This window comes from Rhincodon typus, chromosome 1 (assembly GCF_021869965.1).
Source record: "Rhincodon typus isolate 14 chromosome 1, sRhiTyp1.1, whole genome shotgun sequence".
NCBI lineage: Eukaryota > Metazoa > Chordata > Chondrichthyes > Orectolobiformes > Rhincodontidae > Rhincodon > Rhincodon typus.
The window spans coordinates 86,251,845-86,267,108 of NC_063332.1; the positions used below are offsets into that span (position 1 = coordinate 86,251,845).

Consider the following 15,264-nt stretch of genomic DNA (forward strand, 5'->3'; position numbering starts at 1 on the left):
CTGAAGAAGGGTCTAGGCCCGAAACGTCAGCCTTCCTGCTCCTCTGATGCCGCTTGGCCTGCTGTGTTCATCCAGCTCTACACCTTGTTATCTACTCTTTTTACCAGCCTGATTTCCTTTCAAGAATGCCCCTATCCCTCTTTTGCTGTTCAAGGGGTTCACTTGATCCCAAGTGAGAAGAGAAAGATTTAAAAGGGACCTGAGGGACAACACAGAGGTTGGTTCATCTGTGGAGTGAACTGCCAGAGGAAGTGGTAGATGCAGGTGCAGGTACAGTTACAACATTTAAAAGACATTTGGACAGGTACATGAATAGGAACTGTTTAGAGGGATATGGGCCAAACTAGCCTAGTTTGGAAAACTTGGTTGGCGTGGACAAATTGGATCGAAGGGTCTGTTTCTGTGCTGTATGATTCTAGAAACGGGATACTATTTAATAACGAAGAACCTCTGTGTTCTTAAGAAGAATCATATTGGATTCAAAACATTAACTCTGTTTCTCTGCCCACAGATGATGTCAGACCTGCTGAGTTTCTGCGACATTTTCTGCATTTATCATCATTTAAAACCACTGACTTTGTATGATCCAAGCTAGGGAATCTGAACAACCCAGTGTTGATCGAAGTTTATGGAAAGGCACAGTCCAGCAATGGGTTTTGTGGCATGTTACTTAAATTATTGCAAGAGTAATCCAGGCATCTGGCCTCGTAATCTGGAGAACATTAAATAATGGAAAGAGAAAACTGCTCTCAGTAGAACTGACAATTCAATGTAATTGACAATCTGTTGGACTGTTATAAAACCTCAATTCGTCCACATTAATCATTTGGGGGGGGGGAAAAAATCCGATGCTCCTAACCTCTGGTTTCTCAGTGGCTAGTCCCACATTAACTGCAGCAGTTCAAGATGGTAATAACTCAAGAATGAAAACCGTCTCAACAATTACTAACTAGAGGCCCATAAAATGGCAGATTACTACAGTACCTTAGAAATATAAAATTTATAAATTGCACTCTATTCAGTTAAAAATTATGCTGCTAAAGTGAAGAAAGCTATCAACACATGACTCCTACCTTTTGGTGCTGTGCTTGTGAGCTACAGGAACCAGAAATTTTAGAAAGTTTGGAGCAGAGGTTGAAGATGGAAGCCTTGCTCGTAGGCCGCTAAGATGAGAAGCGCTGATACAGTTTGGGAAACAAAAAGGTTTACTAAAACACAATTTACTGGAGAGCAGCTTCTGCAGTTTTCAAAAGGACTCAGTATCAGAAAATTTACAGAAACATCCCTTAGCAAAATCACACAGAAAGTACCTTGCAGGTTAAAAAAAAAAGTATAACTGAAGCTCAATGGTAACTGGTTAACAAGTTTTGCTTGCTCAAAATTCCAGAATAGAATCATTTCTTCATGGATTCTTGAACTGTATTGGTCCAAAAGCAAAAAGTGCATTTCTCAGTTCGATATCAAAATCTATTCCTCCGTGAATTTCAAAGTATTTCTCCAACCTCTCAGAATTCCCATCTGCAGCCAAATACCTATCCTCACTTAGCACTGAATACACTTCAGTACAAGCTGCGCATAGATGGACACTCTTTAGGCTGCATTGTCTGCAGATAGCAGTTGGGGGTTGTTGAACAGAAGCCAGGCGTTCCTCACAAGAAATCAATTACAAGTAGTGAAGGCTGTTGCACACTTGCAAGCCATCAGTTTGAATGGACGCTGGGCAGAGCTTTGGTAAGTGTAATTTATGTTACTGGTGCCAGGGGACGTAGGGTTGGGAAGATGACCCAGACTAATATGATTCATTCAATTAATAATCAGAGGTTATCTAACTTATACTTCATTAAAGCATCCAGGCCTTTACATTCCATGGTACTTGTTAGTGGAGTGCCTATTGATGACCCATTGGAGGCAGGAGAGTTTCCTCAAATGGTAATGTTGACTGCTTTCATGTCCTGGGTAGGGTCAGTCCAGATATGCCCCCTTGACCACTGATAATGATGAGGTACAGTTAGGGTCTAGTGAGGAATTATAATTCAGAAGTAAGGGTCATATTATAAGAAAAATCCAATGCTGCTCCTTTACAAAGAATGACTTGGGTCTATCCTCAATGCATCGCCAGGAAGAAAAGACCAAAAGAAGGAAATAGTATCTTCTGGCCCACCCACCTTTGGTAGAATTTCTAGACTTTGCAAATAAAAAATTCGCTATTATCATGGATCTCATCACTGGCATTATAATTGGGAAACTCCCCCTAATTTTGTAAGTGGGACAGCGCATGTCCTATGAGGCAACACGATTTTGCTCACCCTGTCTTCACTTCTTAATATTAGGATCTGCTCTTTATTGAAAACCAGTTACTTTGAACTTGAGCAACTTTTAAGAGGTTCAAGATTCACGGACAAGTTTCATTTTTGTGACATTTCGAAACAATCTACACAGAGGGCTTAATCAATACGTACTCTATAATCTAGGAATTTAGAAAGCTGTCTAGATGTCAAAGCCTAGTGCAAAATAAGGTTTTTGTTTTGCAAGGGATGTTTGAAACACATGTTAGAGTTCAGGCTCATGCAAGTAAAGGTCATTGACAATAAGAAACATGCAAATAGAGAAGGGCAAAGTAAAAAGGCATAGCAGCAACCTTATTCTACATTACTTGTTCCAGGCCCTTATGAGGATTAGTTGGAATGAAACAAGCATTTAATGAGTACTAAAATAGGAGAGATTAAAATTTTCAGTCGTCTAAACTGTAAGAATTTAAGTGTCCCTACATAGATAAACGCTAAAGGTAGAGAAGATTTGTCCACAAAATAGTTTGCTTAGATCATAAAAACAATCTTCTAAAATATGCAGTTCACACTGATTATGGAAAGATATTCTTTGCAGTTGATTCTGAAGCGATGGGGTTGTGAGGGGGGAGGAGGAGGAGTAAACTCCATCAGATATATGATATGCCTTTATTGTTCAAAAACACTTCAAACATCCGTAAAAATGTCCAAAGGTTACCACATGTTACTTCTGCAGACGTTCAAGAGCTATTGCTGTGATGGCGCTACCTCCTGTTTATTTCAGTCCATAACTGGCAATAATACTTCACCGAATTGCTCCTGGAATTTCAATGATGATTACAAAATCCACTAAAACTGACATTTTGCTATCAGGCTCCCCAAAAACTTGAAATAACGAAATATCTTCCAACTGGTTCAATATATGGATCACATTTTTTTATTAGAGTTTCAGGTTAAGTTATTTAAAAATTATCTGAAAGTTGAATTAAGTTTTATCCATCTTGCTCTTTGATGATCAAAAGGAGCACAGTTAATGGAAAAACTACCAAAAACAAACATCTGGAAAAATACATCATCTCACCATTTCAATGTACAGGATTTCAACAGTTGGTGTGAAGGGACAGTAGCAAGAAAAAATGGAAAACAGAAAGACACTGATTTAATCCCCACTTTGGCAAGCCCCCAGTCACAGCAATGTTATTATAAGACAACACGGAGTATCGCTCAGCTGGAGGAAATACTGAATTGGTGCAAAAGTTTCTTTTTGTGCTACTTTCTAAAAAACACTATCCTTTGTATCTTCAGGTCAAAAATATAACACAAGAGCACCTAGTGCTGGTATCAAGCAATCTCAGGTCAGTTATAGCAAAACTTCTTCCTACTCTGTTTTAATAATGATCCTATTAAATAGCACAGCAGACTCGAAGGGCTGAACGGCTTACTTCTGTTCCCATTTCTTATGGCCTCGGTGTGTCACAACTCCAATCTCTGGAGAATACCAATTAAACTTTCTGATTGAACTTATCATTTGTATCAGTTTCTGACGAGCTGTGTCAAATTGCTTTCTGTTCTGACTTCCCGCTTACAGGCTTAGCATGCAGTAGAATTGAGACAATCCAAATTTTCCTGAAATTTAAAAAAAAGGACACCTCATGGTAGCAGAGAGCATTGCACCCCACCAACCTGGGCTAGATTCAAAATTTGAATGCAAAGGAAAACCAGGACCTAGATTCTGTGTTCATGCTGTTATCTTGTACAAGCTGGTAGCCAGCACAGGACATTTACAATAACCCACGATGGGCTAAAATGCACTATTAACAAATATGATTCCTCCTTGCCTGCACAGATTTAGCCCGTTATTACATGTGCTAATACTTCACCCTCACCTTCTTTTGCAATTGGGATAGAAAATAGGAAGTGCAGGGGTCTTACAAAATGATGGAAAAATAGGCAGTTGCAGAAAAACTATTTGCAATGGTCTAAGGTTAAAGATAAAAGCAATATTCTGTGGCAGTTTTAGGTTTACGCTAATATGGTTAAAAACAAAACCACCTGCTTTTATAGAACAATGTCACTGCTGGTGCCATGAATGAGTGATCAATGTTTACTCAGTTACTGCTCGACATGCCTGGTACATGTACACCATCTGATTGTTTGGCTCCTGCAGTAATTAAGTGGCACATCATCTCTGGCACAGCAGCCCAAAACCACACACTGTGGCACAGCAGGCAAAGCATTGCTCAGTCATGCCTCCACGCCTGGAAACAAACAGTCTCACCTTCTCTTCAATATCAGCCCACCATCCCTTCCACCGGAGCTAGTCTTCAAATACTTAAAAAAATTTGGAGTGGAGGTAGAAGACCGCAGGTGATCTACAGACCTGTGCAACCTGGCCTGTGGTGATTTGTCGTGAGTGTTACTGTTTGATACGCTTGGGCTATGCATCCAACAAACAGAAGAGACAAAGACAAGTGGCCAGAATCAGAAAATAGAAAATCACATTTCATTAACATGTTCAATAGGCAGGAATGCTGGTGCAATAAAATCATTGCAGTTTGGAATTTCTTAAAAATAAGCATTCAGATAGACAGACATGATAATAAGGAACATCCTATGTTTGCTGAAAATGTACAAGAGCTTCTTGCTGATTCAATGGAGGCTACACAAATGGTCCAGCCTGGAAATTTAGCTGCTGTTATTGCTTAACAGATGCAGTGTACAAGTGGAACCCTGAGGCTATGCGATTGGGTTGGATATAGAATGGTTGCATTTGACTAGTAAAATTCTGTCTTCCTCTTAAGCCCACTTGACATATGTCAGACTCAAGGCACATTTGTGGAAGGCTGCAGCTTATACCAGGGAATGCCCATTCAATTTCCAAGCCAGGTCTGGGTGCTCTCCTGCATCAGCAAGTCTCTAAGATGGGAACTGAAATGAGAAAATAAGAGCGTTGACAAATGAAAGTGATGCAGCAACTATGAAAATTTTAATGATGCTAAAACTGGAACTAGCCCACAAAACTAACTGTTCAAGCTTTGACCATTTACTGTAATCCTATTTCCACAGGCTACCACGTCCGAAATCCTCCCACTGCAGTCATAAACCCAGGCCAGAGATGCCTGCTCACAGGGAGAAGCTCCCCGCACTGCTCTGAAACAGAACCTTTCACCGTAGTGAATAAAGCTGCAGAAACCAGAGGCTGCTGTGATTTTCAACATTAAACTAACTGACACCCAAATCTATTTTACCAGTAAATTATCAGGTGGACTGCATAAAACAGTTGGAATTTTGTTTCTCCCCCTATCACTGATCAATATTTCAGACTCTAACTATAAATGTAGCCAGTTTCTTCAAGACACTCACCATGACCACCTCCCTCTTGCGGCATTTAATAATATCAGTCAAGGATTCTAGTTAGATTCCAATTCAACTACACGGTCTTTCTCCATCAACAAGATACACACCCCAAGACATGCAAGATCCCAAAGAAGGCAAATGGAATTTTGTCCCTTATTAGAAGGGAATTTGAAAATAGGGAAGTCTTGTTACAATTGTACAGGATGTTGTTGAAGCCACACCTGGATTACTGTGCACAGTCTAATGTCCCTACATTTAAGAACGGATTCATTAGGACTGGAGGCAGTTCAAAAAGAGATTCACGAGGTGGATTCCTGGGATGAAGTGTTGACTTATCAAGAACAGCTGAACAGGTGAGGCCTTTATTCATTACAGTTTAGATGAATGAGGGTTAATCTTACTGAAACCAACTAGATTCTGAGGAAGGGGCAGGTGGTAGACAGGGTAGATATTCAGAGAATGTTTCCTGGAGGTGCGCAGAGTTACAGTGACAACACCTGGGACATCACAGAACAACTGAATCTCAAGATGCGGCAGCAGACGAGGAGCATTTGGGCCCAGGTTCTGAACTCGGGGCTTGTCTGCTTCCGTCTGCCTTTTCTTCCCCCTTTTCATTTACTTTGGCTCTTTTAACTTTCCCCCACTTTCAACCTGAGAGTGTCAGCAGCGGCAGGAGTGGTTCCCTTTCCGGCATGTCGGGAGGGACGGGAGCAGTTCCTTCCCGGGGATCGGCAGCAGTAGGCTCCTTTGCTGAAACGGTGGTCCCAAGAAACGGCAGCAACGTAAGCCAGAAAAAGGCACTGGCCTCCTCAGTGTGACGGGCTGGTTTGGGGCCCGGCCCGGCCCGGCCGCCCCAGTGTGACGGGCTGGTCTGGGGCCCGGCCGCCTCAGCGGCAGCTGCATTGCCGAGATCAGGCCAGCGCAGACTCAAGGCGGCAACGACATCAGTGGAGGCAAGATGGCGCCGAAGAACGGCAACATGGTTCCAGCAGCAAGGGCTCGGCTCCAGGCCATGGATGGGCCCAGGCAGCGTGCAGAGACTTGGGGACTGAGTGTTTGCAGACTGAGGATCGATTTCGTGGCTTTGCTTTTCTGGCGGCAAGGACTTCTTTTCTTTCATTTCAGCTTCTGTTTTTAATCCTGTCTTTCGTATACCATGATGGCGCTGGAGAATGGTGACTTTGTACACTTTTCACTGTGCTCCTGTATTCCTGTACGAGTACACATGACAATTAAATCTAAATCTAAATCTCAAACTAGAGCACATAAGGCTGAATCTTACTTTTATTATTGGGCTAAATGCAAGTTGTGTCATGTGTTTTGGAGGATTTGTCACTGCAAGGCCAAGCACGTTTCTCACTGTATCTTACCAACCTTGCCTTATTATCTCCTGTCCTGCCCATCAGGCATCCCTCACTTCCAGTTCCAGTCCACCTTTCCATGTGCCGTTCCCAGAACAAATGGCCACTGCCAGGTATATCTTGGAATTAACTGGCATCCTTTGTACTCGTACCATCTTTAAAAGACCATCGTGCACACGGAAAAGGACTTGCAGCCTGGAGCTGCCCTGCACTGTTCCTGACATTTGCCCTCATCATGACAGGCGAAGAAGAGTGGTGCCTTGTCTTGCAGCCGGGGACATGGAAGTCCTACTCCAAAGGTGGGACTACTTCATCTTCCAGGAGCCACCTGGTCTGGCTAGAGCAGTTTCAAATATCTTGAGGAATGCACAACAATGCAGGAAGAAGGGCGATGTCCTTCTTCAAGAGGATAAGTGCCACCATCATCTCTCCACTACCTCACTCTCTCTCCCTCATTGTGCCAACTTCACATAAAGATTTACTGTGCCACTTACTGTGCCTCCTGAGCAAAGGCCATTCTCTGACTTGATTGAAATCATGGCAATCATGACAAGCTTCAGTCCTTTGGGTCTGCGCTGAATAACACAGCAAGGCAGATACCTCTGTCTGAGAGTCAAAGCATACTAAAGCAAGGTAAGGTCTGCCGCCAAGAGATGCTGAGAGCACCCAGGAAGGTGCAGATTGTGTGGTTGCTATGGAAGTGAATGACGAGCCCAGATGTCCTTTGCAATTCACCTACCAGTGCAACAGGTCCATGGTAGACACCATCTCCCTGGCCCTAAATTCATCCCTGGAACATGTGGATAACAAGGATCCCTAGAACAGGCTCCTACTTATTGACTACAATTCCACCTTTAACACCATAATTCTAAACAAAGTCCTCTCTAAACGCTGAGATCTAGGTCTCAGCTATCCCCTCTACAACTGGATCCTTGACTTCCTGACCCATATACCGCAATCAGTAAGAACAGGCGACATCACCTCCTTTGCCATAATTCTCAACACCGGTGCCCTGCAAGGCTGCAGGCTCAGCCCCTTACTATACTCCTTATACACTCAACTATGGGGCCAAATTCCACTCCAACTCCATTTACACGTTTGCTGACAACACCACCATTGTACATTGGATCTCAAACAACGGTGAGACAGAGTATGGGAAAGAGATTGAACGCTTAGCGGCATGTTGTAAAGACAACAACACCTTCAATGTCAGCAAAACAAAGGAGTTGGTCACTGATTTCAGGAAGTGGAGTGGAGGGCACGCTCCAGTCTGCATCAATGGTGCGGAGGTGGAGATGGTCGAGACCATCAAGTTCCTGGGAGTGGTGCTCACGAACAATCTGTCCTGGTCCACCCACATTGACGTGATGGTCAAGAAAGGACAGCAACGTCTCTACTTCCTCAGGAGGCTAAGGAAGTTCAGCATGTCCACAAGGACTCTTACCAATTTTTATAGAATGCTTTTTTTGGCGCATCTATCTAGATATATTACAGAGTGGTATGGCAACTGTTCTTCCCAAGAATGCAAGAAACTACAAAACATCATGAATATAGCCTGGGCCATCACACAAACCAGCCTTCCACCCATTGACTCCATCTATGCTTCCTGCTGCCTCGGGAAGGCAACCAATATAATCTAAGACCCCACCCAGCTCGATTATACTTTCTTCCACCCTCTTCCATCAGGCAGATGATATAAAAGTTTAAATATACATACAAACAAATTGAAGAACAGTTTCTTCACCCCTGTTACCAGACTTTTGAATGGCCCTCTTAAATGTTAATGTTGATCTCTCTCTCTTCATCTTCTCTGTAACACTGTATTCTGCATTCTTACCTGCTACCCTGATGCACTTTGTATGGTACAATCTGCCTGTATAGCACACAAAACAACACTTTTCTCTGTATCTCAGTACATATGACAACAATAAATTCATAATGTTCAGCTGATGAGAGATTTAACTATATAACAATTACTTAGCAAAGAAACATGATAAATGTTCAGTCACCAAAGCCAATGTCACACAGTACATCATTCATGGGTTGGTTAATTATTCCTAATGCCATTAGCAGACAGTTTGGCACAAAATGTCAATGAGTGAGAATAAATAACTAAAGCTCAAAATTTGAAAAGAGAAGCACATATATCTTGACGTTGTTTACTGATGCTTCACATCAGTCAGCTTTTAATGGACCCAAGTTTGCCCAGGGCACTAATGACTCCAGTGACACTGCCCCTGAGCACTGGAGGCAGTCCTGCAGCAAGTGGATAGTTCACTCCAGCCAGCTTCACTGAAGGTTCCAAATGGAGGCAAGGAATCTTACAATAGGAACAGAACTACAATACCATAGATTTTAAGATTTTGTTCAGTAGGCTTTAAAATATTGCCAAATTGGCACATCATAGACAGTACTTTATGTTACTCTGGTCTATTTAGATTTCCACAAGGTGCCTCACAGGAGGCTGGTTTTAGGGGCAAGATACCGGCATGGATAGAGGACTGGCTGACTGACAGAAGGCAGAGAGTGGGGATAAAGATGTATTTTTCAGGATGGCAGCGGAGTCCATGAGGGTCAGAGTTGGGACTACAACTATGCATGCTATACATTAAATGATCTGGAAGAAGGAACTGAGGGCACTGTTGCTAAGTTTGCTGACGACATAAAGGTAGATGGAGGGATAGGTAGAGCTCAGGAAGGCTGCAGAAGGACTTGGACAGGCTAGGAGAATTGCAAAGAAGTGGCAGATGGAATACAATGTGGGAAAGTGTGAGGCATGTGGTAGGAGGAATAGGGGCATATGGGGAAAGGCTTTGGAAATCTGAAGTCCCAAACTAAAAGGGACTTAGAAGCCCTAGTTTAGGATTCTCTTCAGGTTAACATGCAGGTTCATTTGGCAGTTAGGAAGGTAAATGCAATGTTAGCAATCATTTCAAGGCAGCTAGAATACAAGAGATGTACTGCTGATCAGACCCCATTTAGAATATTGAGAGCAGTTTTGGGCTCCATATCCAAGGATGGATGTGCTGGTATTGGAGGGGTTCCAAACAAGGTTCATAAGAATTATCCCAGGGATGAAAGGCTTGTCATATGAGGAGCAGTTGAGGACTGCGGATCTGTTCTTGACGGAGTTTAGAAGGGTGAGGTGGGGGTGAGGGGGAATCTGAAACTCACAGAATATGGAGAGGCCTGGATAGAGTGGATATGGAGAAGAGGCTTCCACTGGCAGGAGAGATTAGGACCTCAGGCCCAGCCTCAGAGTGAAGGGACAACCAATCAGAACTGAGATGAGGAAGAATTTGTTCAGCCAGAGGGTGGTGAATCTGTGCAATTCATTTCTGCAGAAGGTTGTGGAAGCCAAGTCACTGAGTGTATTGAAGACATAGATAGATACATTCTTGGTTTGTAATGGGATCAAAGGTTCAGCGGAGAGGGAAAGAGATAAGAGAGCCATGATCAAATGGCAGAGCAGACTTGATGGGCCACGTGGCCGCATTCTGCTCCTATTGCTTATGGTCTTATTCTTTATAGAATAGCGAACAATTTAAGGAACACAACCGTAATAGATCTTTCAGCTTGAAATTGTCACTTCCACAAACCGCAAGATCTCACATAAAAAGTTTAAAAAAGGTATGGATGTTGTCTATAAAGTATCCCAAACCTTACTTTTGTTTGTGTGGTGTGTCTGTGCTCACTGAGTGATATCTCATCAATTTCGGCTTGGGAAAGGTTGGGGTCTCGTCCAGCATCTGCTTCGGCTGTTCAACACTGGAAGGCATGTAACTGAAGGTATTGGCCCGCCGTCTAAATACTGGCTCAGTTGATTCAATGCTGTTATCTAGGTCTTGCAACAAATCTCCCGTGGAACCATGAGACTTCACAGGACTAATGGGAGGTGCCTGGTCATCACTCTCATCCAAATAAGCACTCTGTGTGGACACAACAGGGATTTCATTTAATAAAAGGACTATCATCCACTTCTTTGGCACACTCCTCTTCAAATTAAAAAAAACACATTCAAATGTTTTTCTTTTCCAACCGATTGTGATTATTTTACAGTTCCTCTTGGCATTACTTTTGAACCGTACGTCTGTCTCCAGCTGGGAGAACAAATGTCTGGGGCACTGTGTACTCCACAACCATTTGTTCTCATCTGTTATTGGAAAGGGACATACAAGACTAATTGCAAAGGAGGTGAGTGCTTGCTGTTCCTTTAAATGATCATAGTTAGTTAACAGAACGGAGTTGTCAGAGATCAAGTACTTCAAATCCACCGATAGGTATTGTCTGTCACAACTCTTAAAACTTAAAGAAATTAAAGTGTAATCTCTCATTTTTCACAAACAGGAATCTCAGTTGCTGGTTTAAACCGGGGTAAGCTTTCAGACTAGGGCTGAAAAATGTAGCTGTTGGATTACACACCATACAGTGGCTTGACAGTAACCTGCAGACTTCTCCCAAATAAGGCAAGCCAAACAAATCCAAACATTCAGATCTGACAATTGTTCTGGACATTCCCGAGCCTTTACTTCATCACTTTAAATTAACCACCATCGCTCACTGTGATAAGACATAGACCCAGATCCAGCCAATTCCAACCCGGAATTACAACGTGATACTTCTGTTTGCGTGGTGTGTCTGTTCTAAACTGCTACTTCCAGTCAGCCAGTGCGCTCTCTCAAACAATGGACACTTATGCTGTTTGGCGTTCACAGTTCAAAGCTGACATCGACAACAATGTTTATATTACATACTCCGTGTTTTAACACAAAGTCACTGCTGTAGTTACATACTTCACCCAGCAGGTGGAACTTCTTCACCTTAGAGCTTAAAGTAGCAGAACATTCCAAACCTTCTCCTGGATGATGGCAGCCTTAGAAAAACATTTATGCCCATTTCTGCTTGACTTAATTCCCCGACTTGATGTGCATGCTGTCCAGAGTTTTATTCTGCAAGACATGCTCACCATTTCCCCTCATCTCCAATTTGATTCAGCTTCATTAGCTCCAAAGTTTCAGATTTCCACACCAGTACATAAGCACCAAAGTGCAGAGAAAAAGCCACTTCTTTATCTCTTTCCTCGGGTAACGTCACAAAGGATCACTATTTTAAGTTTTCACCAACTGTTTTTAATTGAAACCCAAGAGCAATCAGCATCCTCACATTATTTACAAACAGGGACTCTAGCTATTAAAATGGAGGTCTGCAATAATTACTTATTAGTAGTCCTAGAAAACAAAGTAACACAAGGCCACAAGATTCATTGGGTGTGGCCAGAATATTCAACACTCTCACTTCAAATCACCTGACCATATATTGTGAATTTAAAACAGGCTGTGTGCAACCTCTGATCAGAATTACTAGATTTAGAAGCAGAAACTGAAACAATTAGAGAGAGAGATGTGTTTTTTGGAGTTTGTGACATTCATCTAGGCACACCAAACAAGCTAATTGTATATAGAATTTTTTTTTTATTATTGTTGATACACACAAGCCTATAACAACATTCATTACTTAATTATTGATAATGCAAGTTAGTAGCAACAGCCCAAAGCTCACCAGATGGTCCAATATTACGAGTTTACAAAAAATCTGATTTACCTGAACAATAACATTGATTAATGCAACTTGCATTTATTTTGCGTCTTTAAGTAAAATGACCCAGGGTATGTTGGAGGAGTGTTATTGATCAAAATTTGACAACAGGCCACAATCAGGAGGTTTTGGTGCAGGTGACTAAAATCTTGGCTCAAAACATGAATTTTGAGGAATATGTTAAACCAGAAAAAGTATGATAGACATAAAGAGTTGTAGGGAGGAAATTTGAGAGCCAAGCACTGTGGTAGCTAAGAACATGACCATCGATGGTGGAGTGATAAAAGCGGGGAATGAACTAGAGGTGTGAGTTGTTAAAGTGCAGATATGTTTGTGGGTCACAGGGCTGAAGGAAATTATACAACCAGAACACTGGTGGAGGAATGAGAGAATGGTGATTTACTGGAGACCCATCTAGTCAGCAAACTAAGTAGTGAGGGCTGAACAGCACAAACTGCAAGCAGTTGTACAAGCCCAAGTTTAGTGATAGTGGAAAATGAGAGTCTGTCTTTGAGACAGCATTGTAACCTTTAGGCTAACTATGACAAGGCACAGATGAGGATTTCAGCAGCAGGTGACCTCAGGTAGAGTTGGAAACACACAATGTTACATAGAGAGGAGCTGTTGTTTTGTGAGGGAGCTGACGTGTGATTGGAAGCTCATCTCAGGGTCAAAAAGGATCTGAGAAACGAGGTGCAGTCTCTCACAGCAGCCGGGCAGAAACAGCGAGGTCATGGAGTTTGTGGCAAGACTCCAGCGTTCCCATTATTTGGTCAGAAGCAATTTCTAATCATCCCAAAGTGGATTTTGGATGAGTAGCCTGGCAAATCTGAGGGAGTAGGTGGTTAGTGAACTGTGGTAGTGAGATAAAAACGGAGTAGCATTGAATCACATGTGGAATGTTGAATGGCAAGGGATGGTATGAAAATGTGAAGAGGAAGGAACCAAAGTTAGATGCTTAGGAGCTCCAGATGTAACTAATTCAGCAGCAGGAAGAGAAGTGGGCGATTTTTGGGCTTCAACTTGACAGATAAGATTTGAACCAAATGAGAGCTGTTTCATCCAGCTGGTTGTCTGTGGAAAGGTATCAGACAAAGGTGATGTAAACATCCATGTCACTAGCTGCCAACAGGTCAACAAACGATAAGGAGGGATATCTTAATGTTGTCACAGTTATAATAGGATGTTAGTGACCACTGTTTAAAAAGACTATTTCAGCACTGTGGCAGGAACAAAATCCAGACTGGAGAGCTTCAAATGTGGAGCTGCGGGAAAGGAAGCAAGAATTTGGGAAACACCATGTTCGTGGATGTGACAGAGAAAAGGGAAGTTGGAGACAGGTTAGTAATTTGCTAGGATAAAGGGTTCAAGGGTAGGCTTTGTGACGAGGGAATGATGACAGCAGATTTAAAAAGAGAGGGAATTATTAATAATCGCAGCTAATAAGGAACAGGAAGGAAATTTGGGTGATCAATAGTTAACAAAGAATTTAATTCCTAATGCAGGTAACAGGACTATGTTGAAATAAAATGTTACAAACTTCTTGGAATAAGAAAAGGGTTGCTAGTGTTTCCAACTTCTCTGTTTGAACCACTTGCTTCAGATTCAGAAGGAGAAAAACATTCAAAATAAGACAATAATTTTTGTTAAAACATTCTACAAAAGATTAAAATTTTAGATAGCTGAAAGTATTTTCTGCTTTTGATCAAATAAGACTTAGGAGCAGAAGTAGGCCATTCGGCCCGTCAAATCTGCATCGCCATTCCATAGGATCATGGCTGATTTGATAATCCTCACTTCCCTTCTCCTGCCTTATCCCTACAACTCTTGATTCCCCTTTTTAACAACAGTCAAGAATGCGAAGGAGGACCATGATGTAAAAGAAAATGTTACATTACAAGTAATAAAATAGTTCATTTCATTTTAATTGTGGTCACCATTCTGCCTGATTATTCTATGAGATTGGTATCAAACCATCTACATTAGGGGCTTTGTTACACATTCTATTTAAGACTGCAGCTATTCTGCGTTTCGCTTGGAAAGCAACTGTAAAAAAAGATGTTACATCTTTAACAATAAGTAAACATACAACTCGAACCACCCCTCGTATAGATTAATGATGGAAAACTCACCTTGGGTAGGTTGGAGCTTGAAAGACTTAAAATTGTTTTTTCTGACACTGCACTTTCAACAATTGTTTGGCTCTTGAGTCTAGATCCTCCCTACAAGGGCAAGATGCAAAATAGTTACAACAAAATTACAACAAATATACAGCATGGAGAAAATCAGGTTATTTAGAACTTCATAAAATCAGTAATTCTCAAAGGAACGGACCACATATTATTTGGTGATCAATCATGATCCATTGTACTGAGCAGATTCAGCTCAGACCCCTGTGGTAAACTGTATGTTTCTGATTATCCTGTCACAGGCTACAAATTCCCCCGCACTGACAGCAAATGAGAAGGATCTCTCACACACCTCCTACTGGATTTCAAACTGGATCTGGGAAAGGAAATGTTATTATCTCCACTTCATTAGCAGCAAAAGATGGCAGCATTAAGCTACAACGTTTGCTGTCCTTGCAATCTTAATACTCAACTCCAAGCTGAATTCATATACCTGCTTCAACTCTGATGGGGTGACGCCTAGCAGTGTTGGGTTAG

The 15,264-nt window shown here is 42.0% G+C and overlaps 1 protein-coding gene across 4 annotated transcripts in view; it reads right to left on the minus strand.

Moving 5' to 3' along the window:
* tbc1d1 (TBC1 (tre-2/USP6, BUB2, cdc16) domain family, member 1) overlaps positions 1-15,264 on the minus strand; it is a 247,611-nt gene that overhangs the window by 94,546 nt on the left and 137,801 nt on the right. For all 4 annotated transcript variants that reach the window (XM_048600721.1, XM_048600741.1, XM_020532585.2 and 1 more), the window contains exons 9-10: positions 14,731-14,820; positions 10,670-10,932 (exon numbers count right to left, since the gene is read on the minus strand). In XM_048600721.1, coding sequence (XP_048456678.1) covers positions 10,670-10,932; positions 14,731-14,820 — 353 coding nt within the window. The remainder of the gene's footprint in view (positions 1-10,669; positions 10,933-14,730; positions 14,821-15,264) is intronic.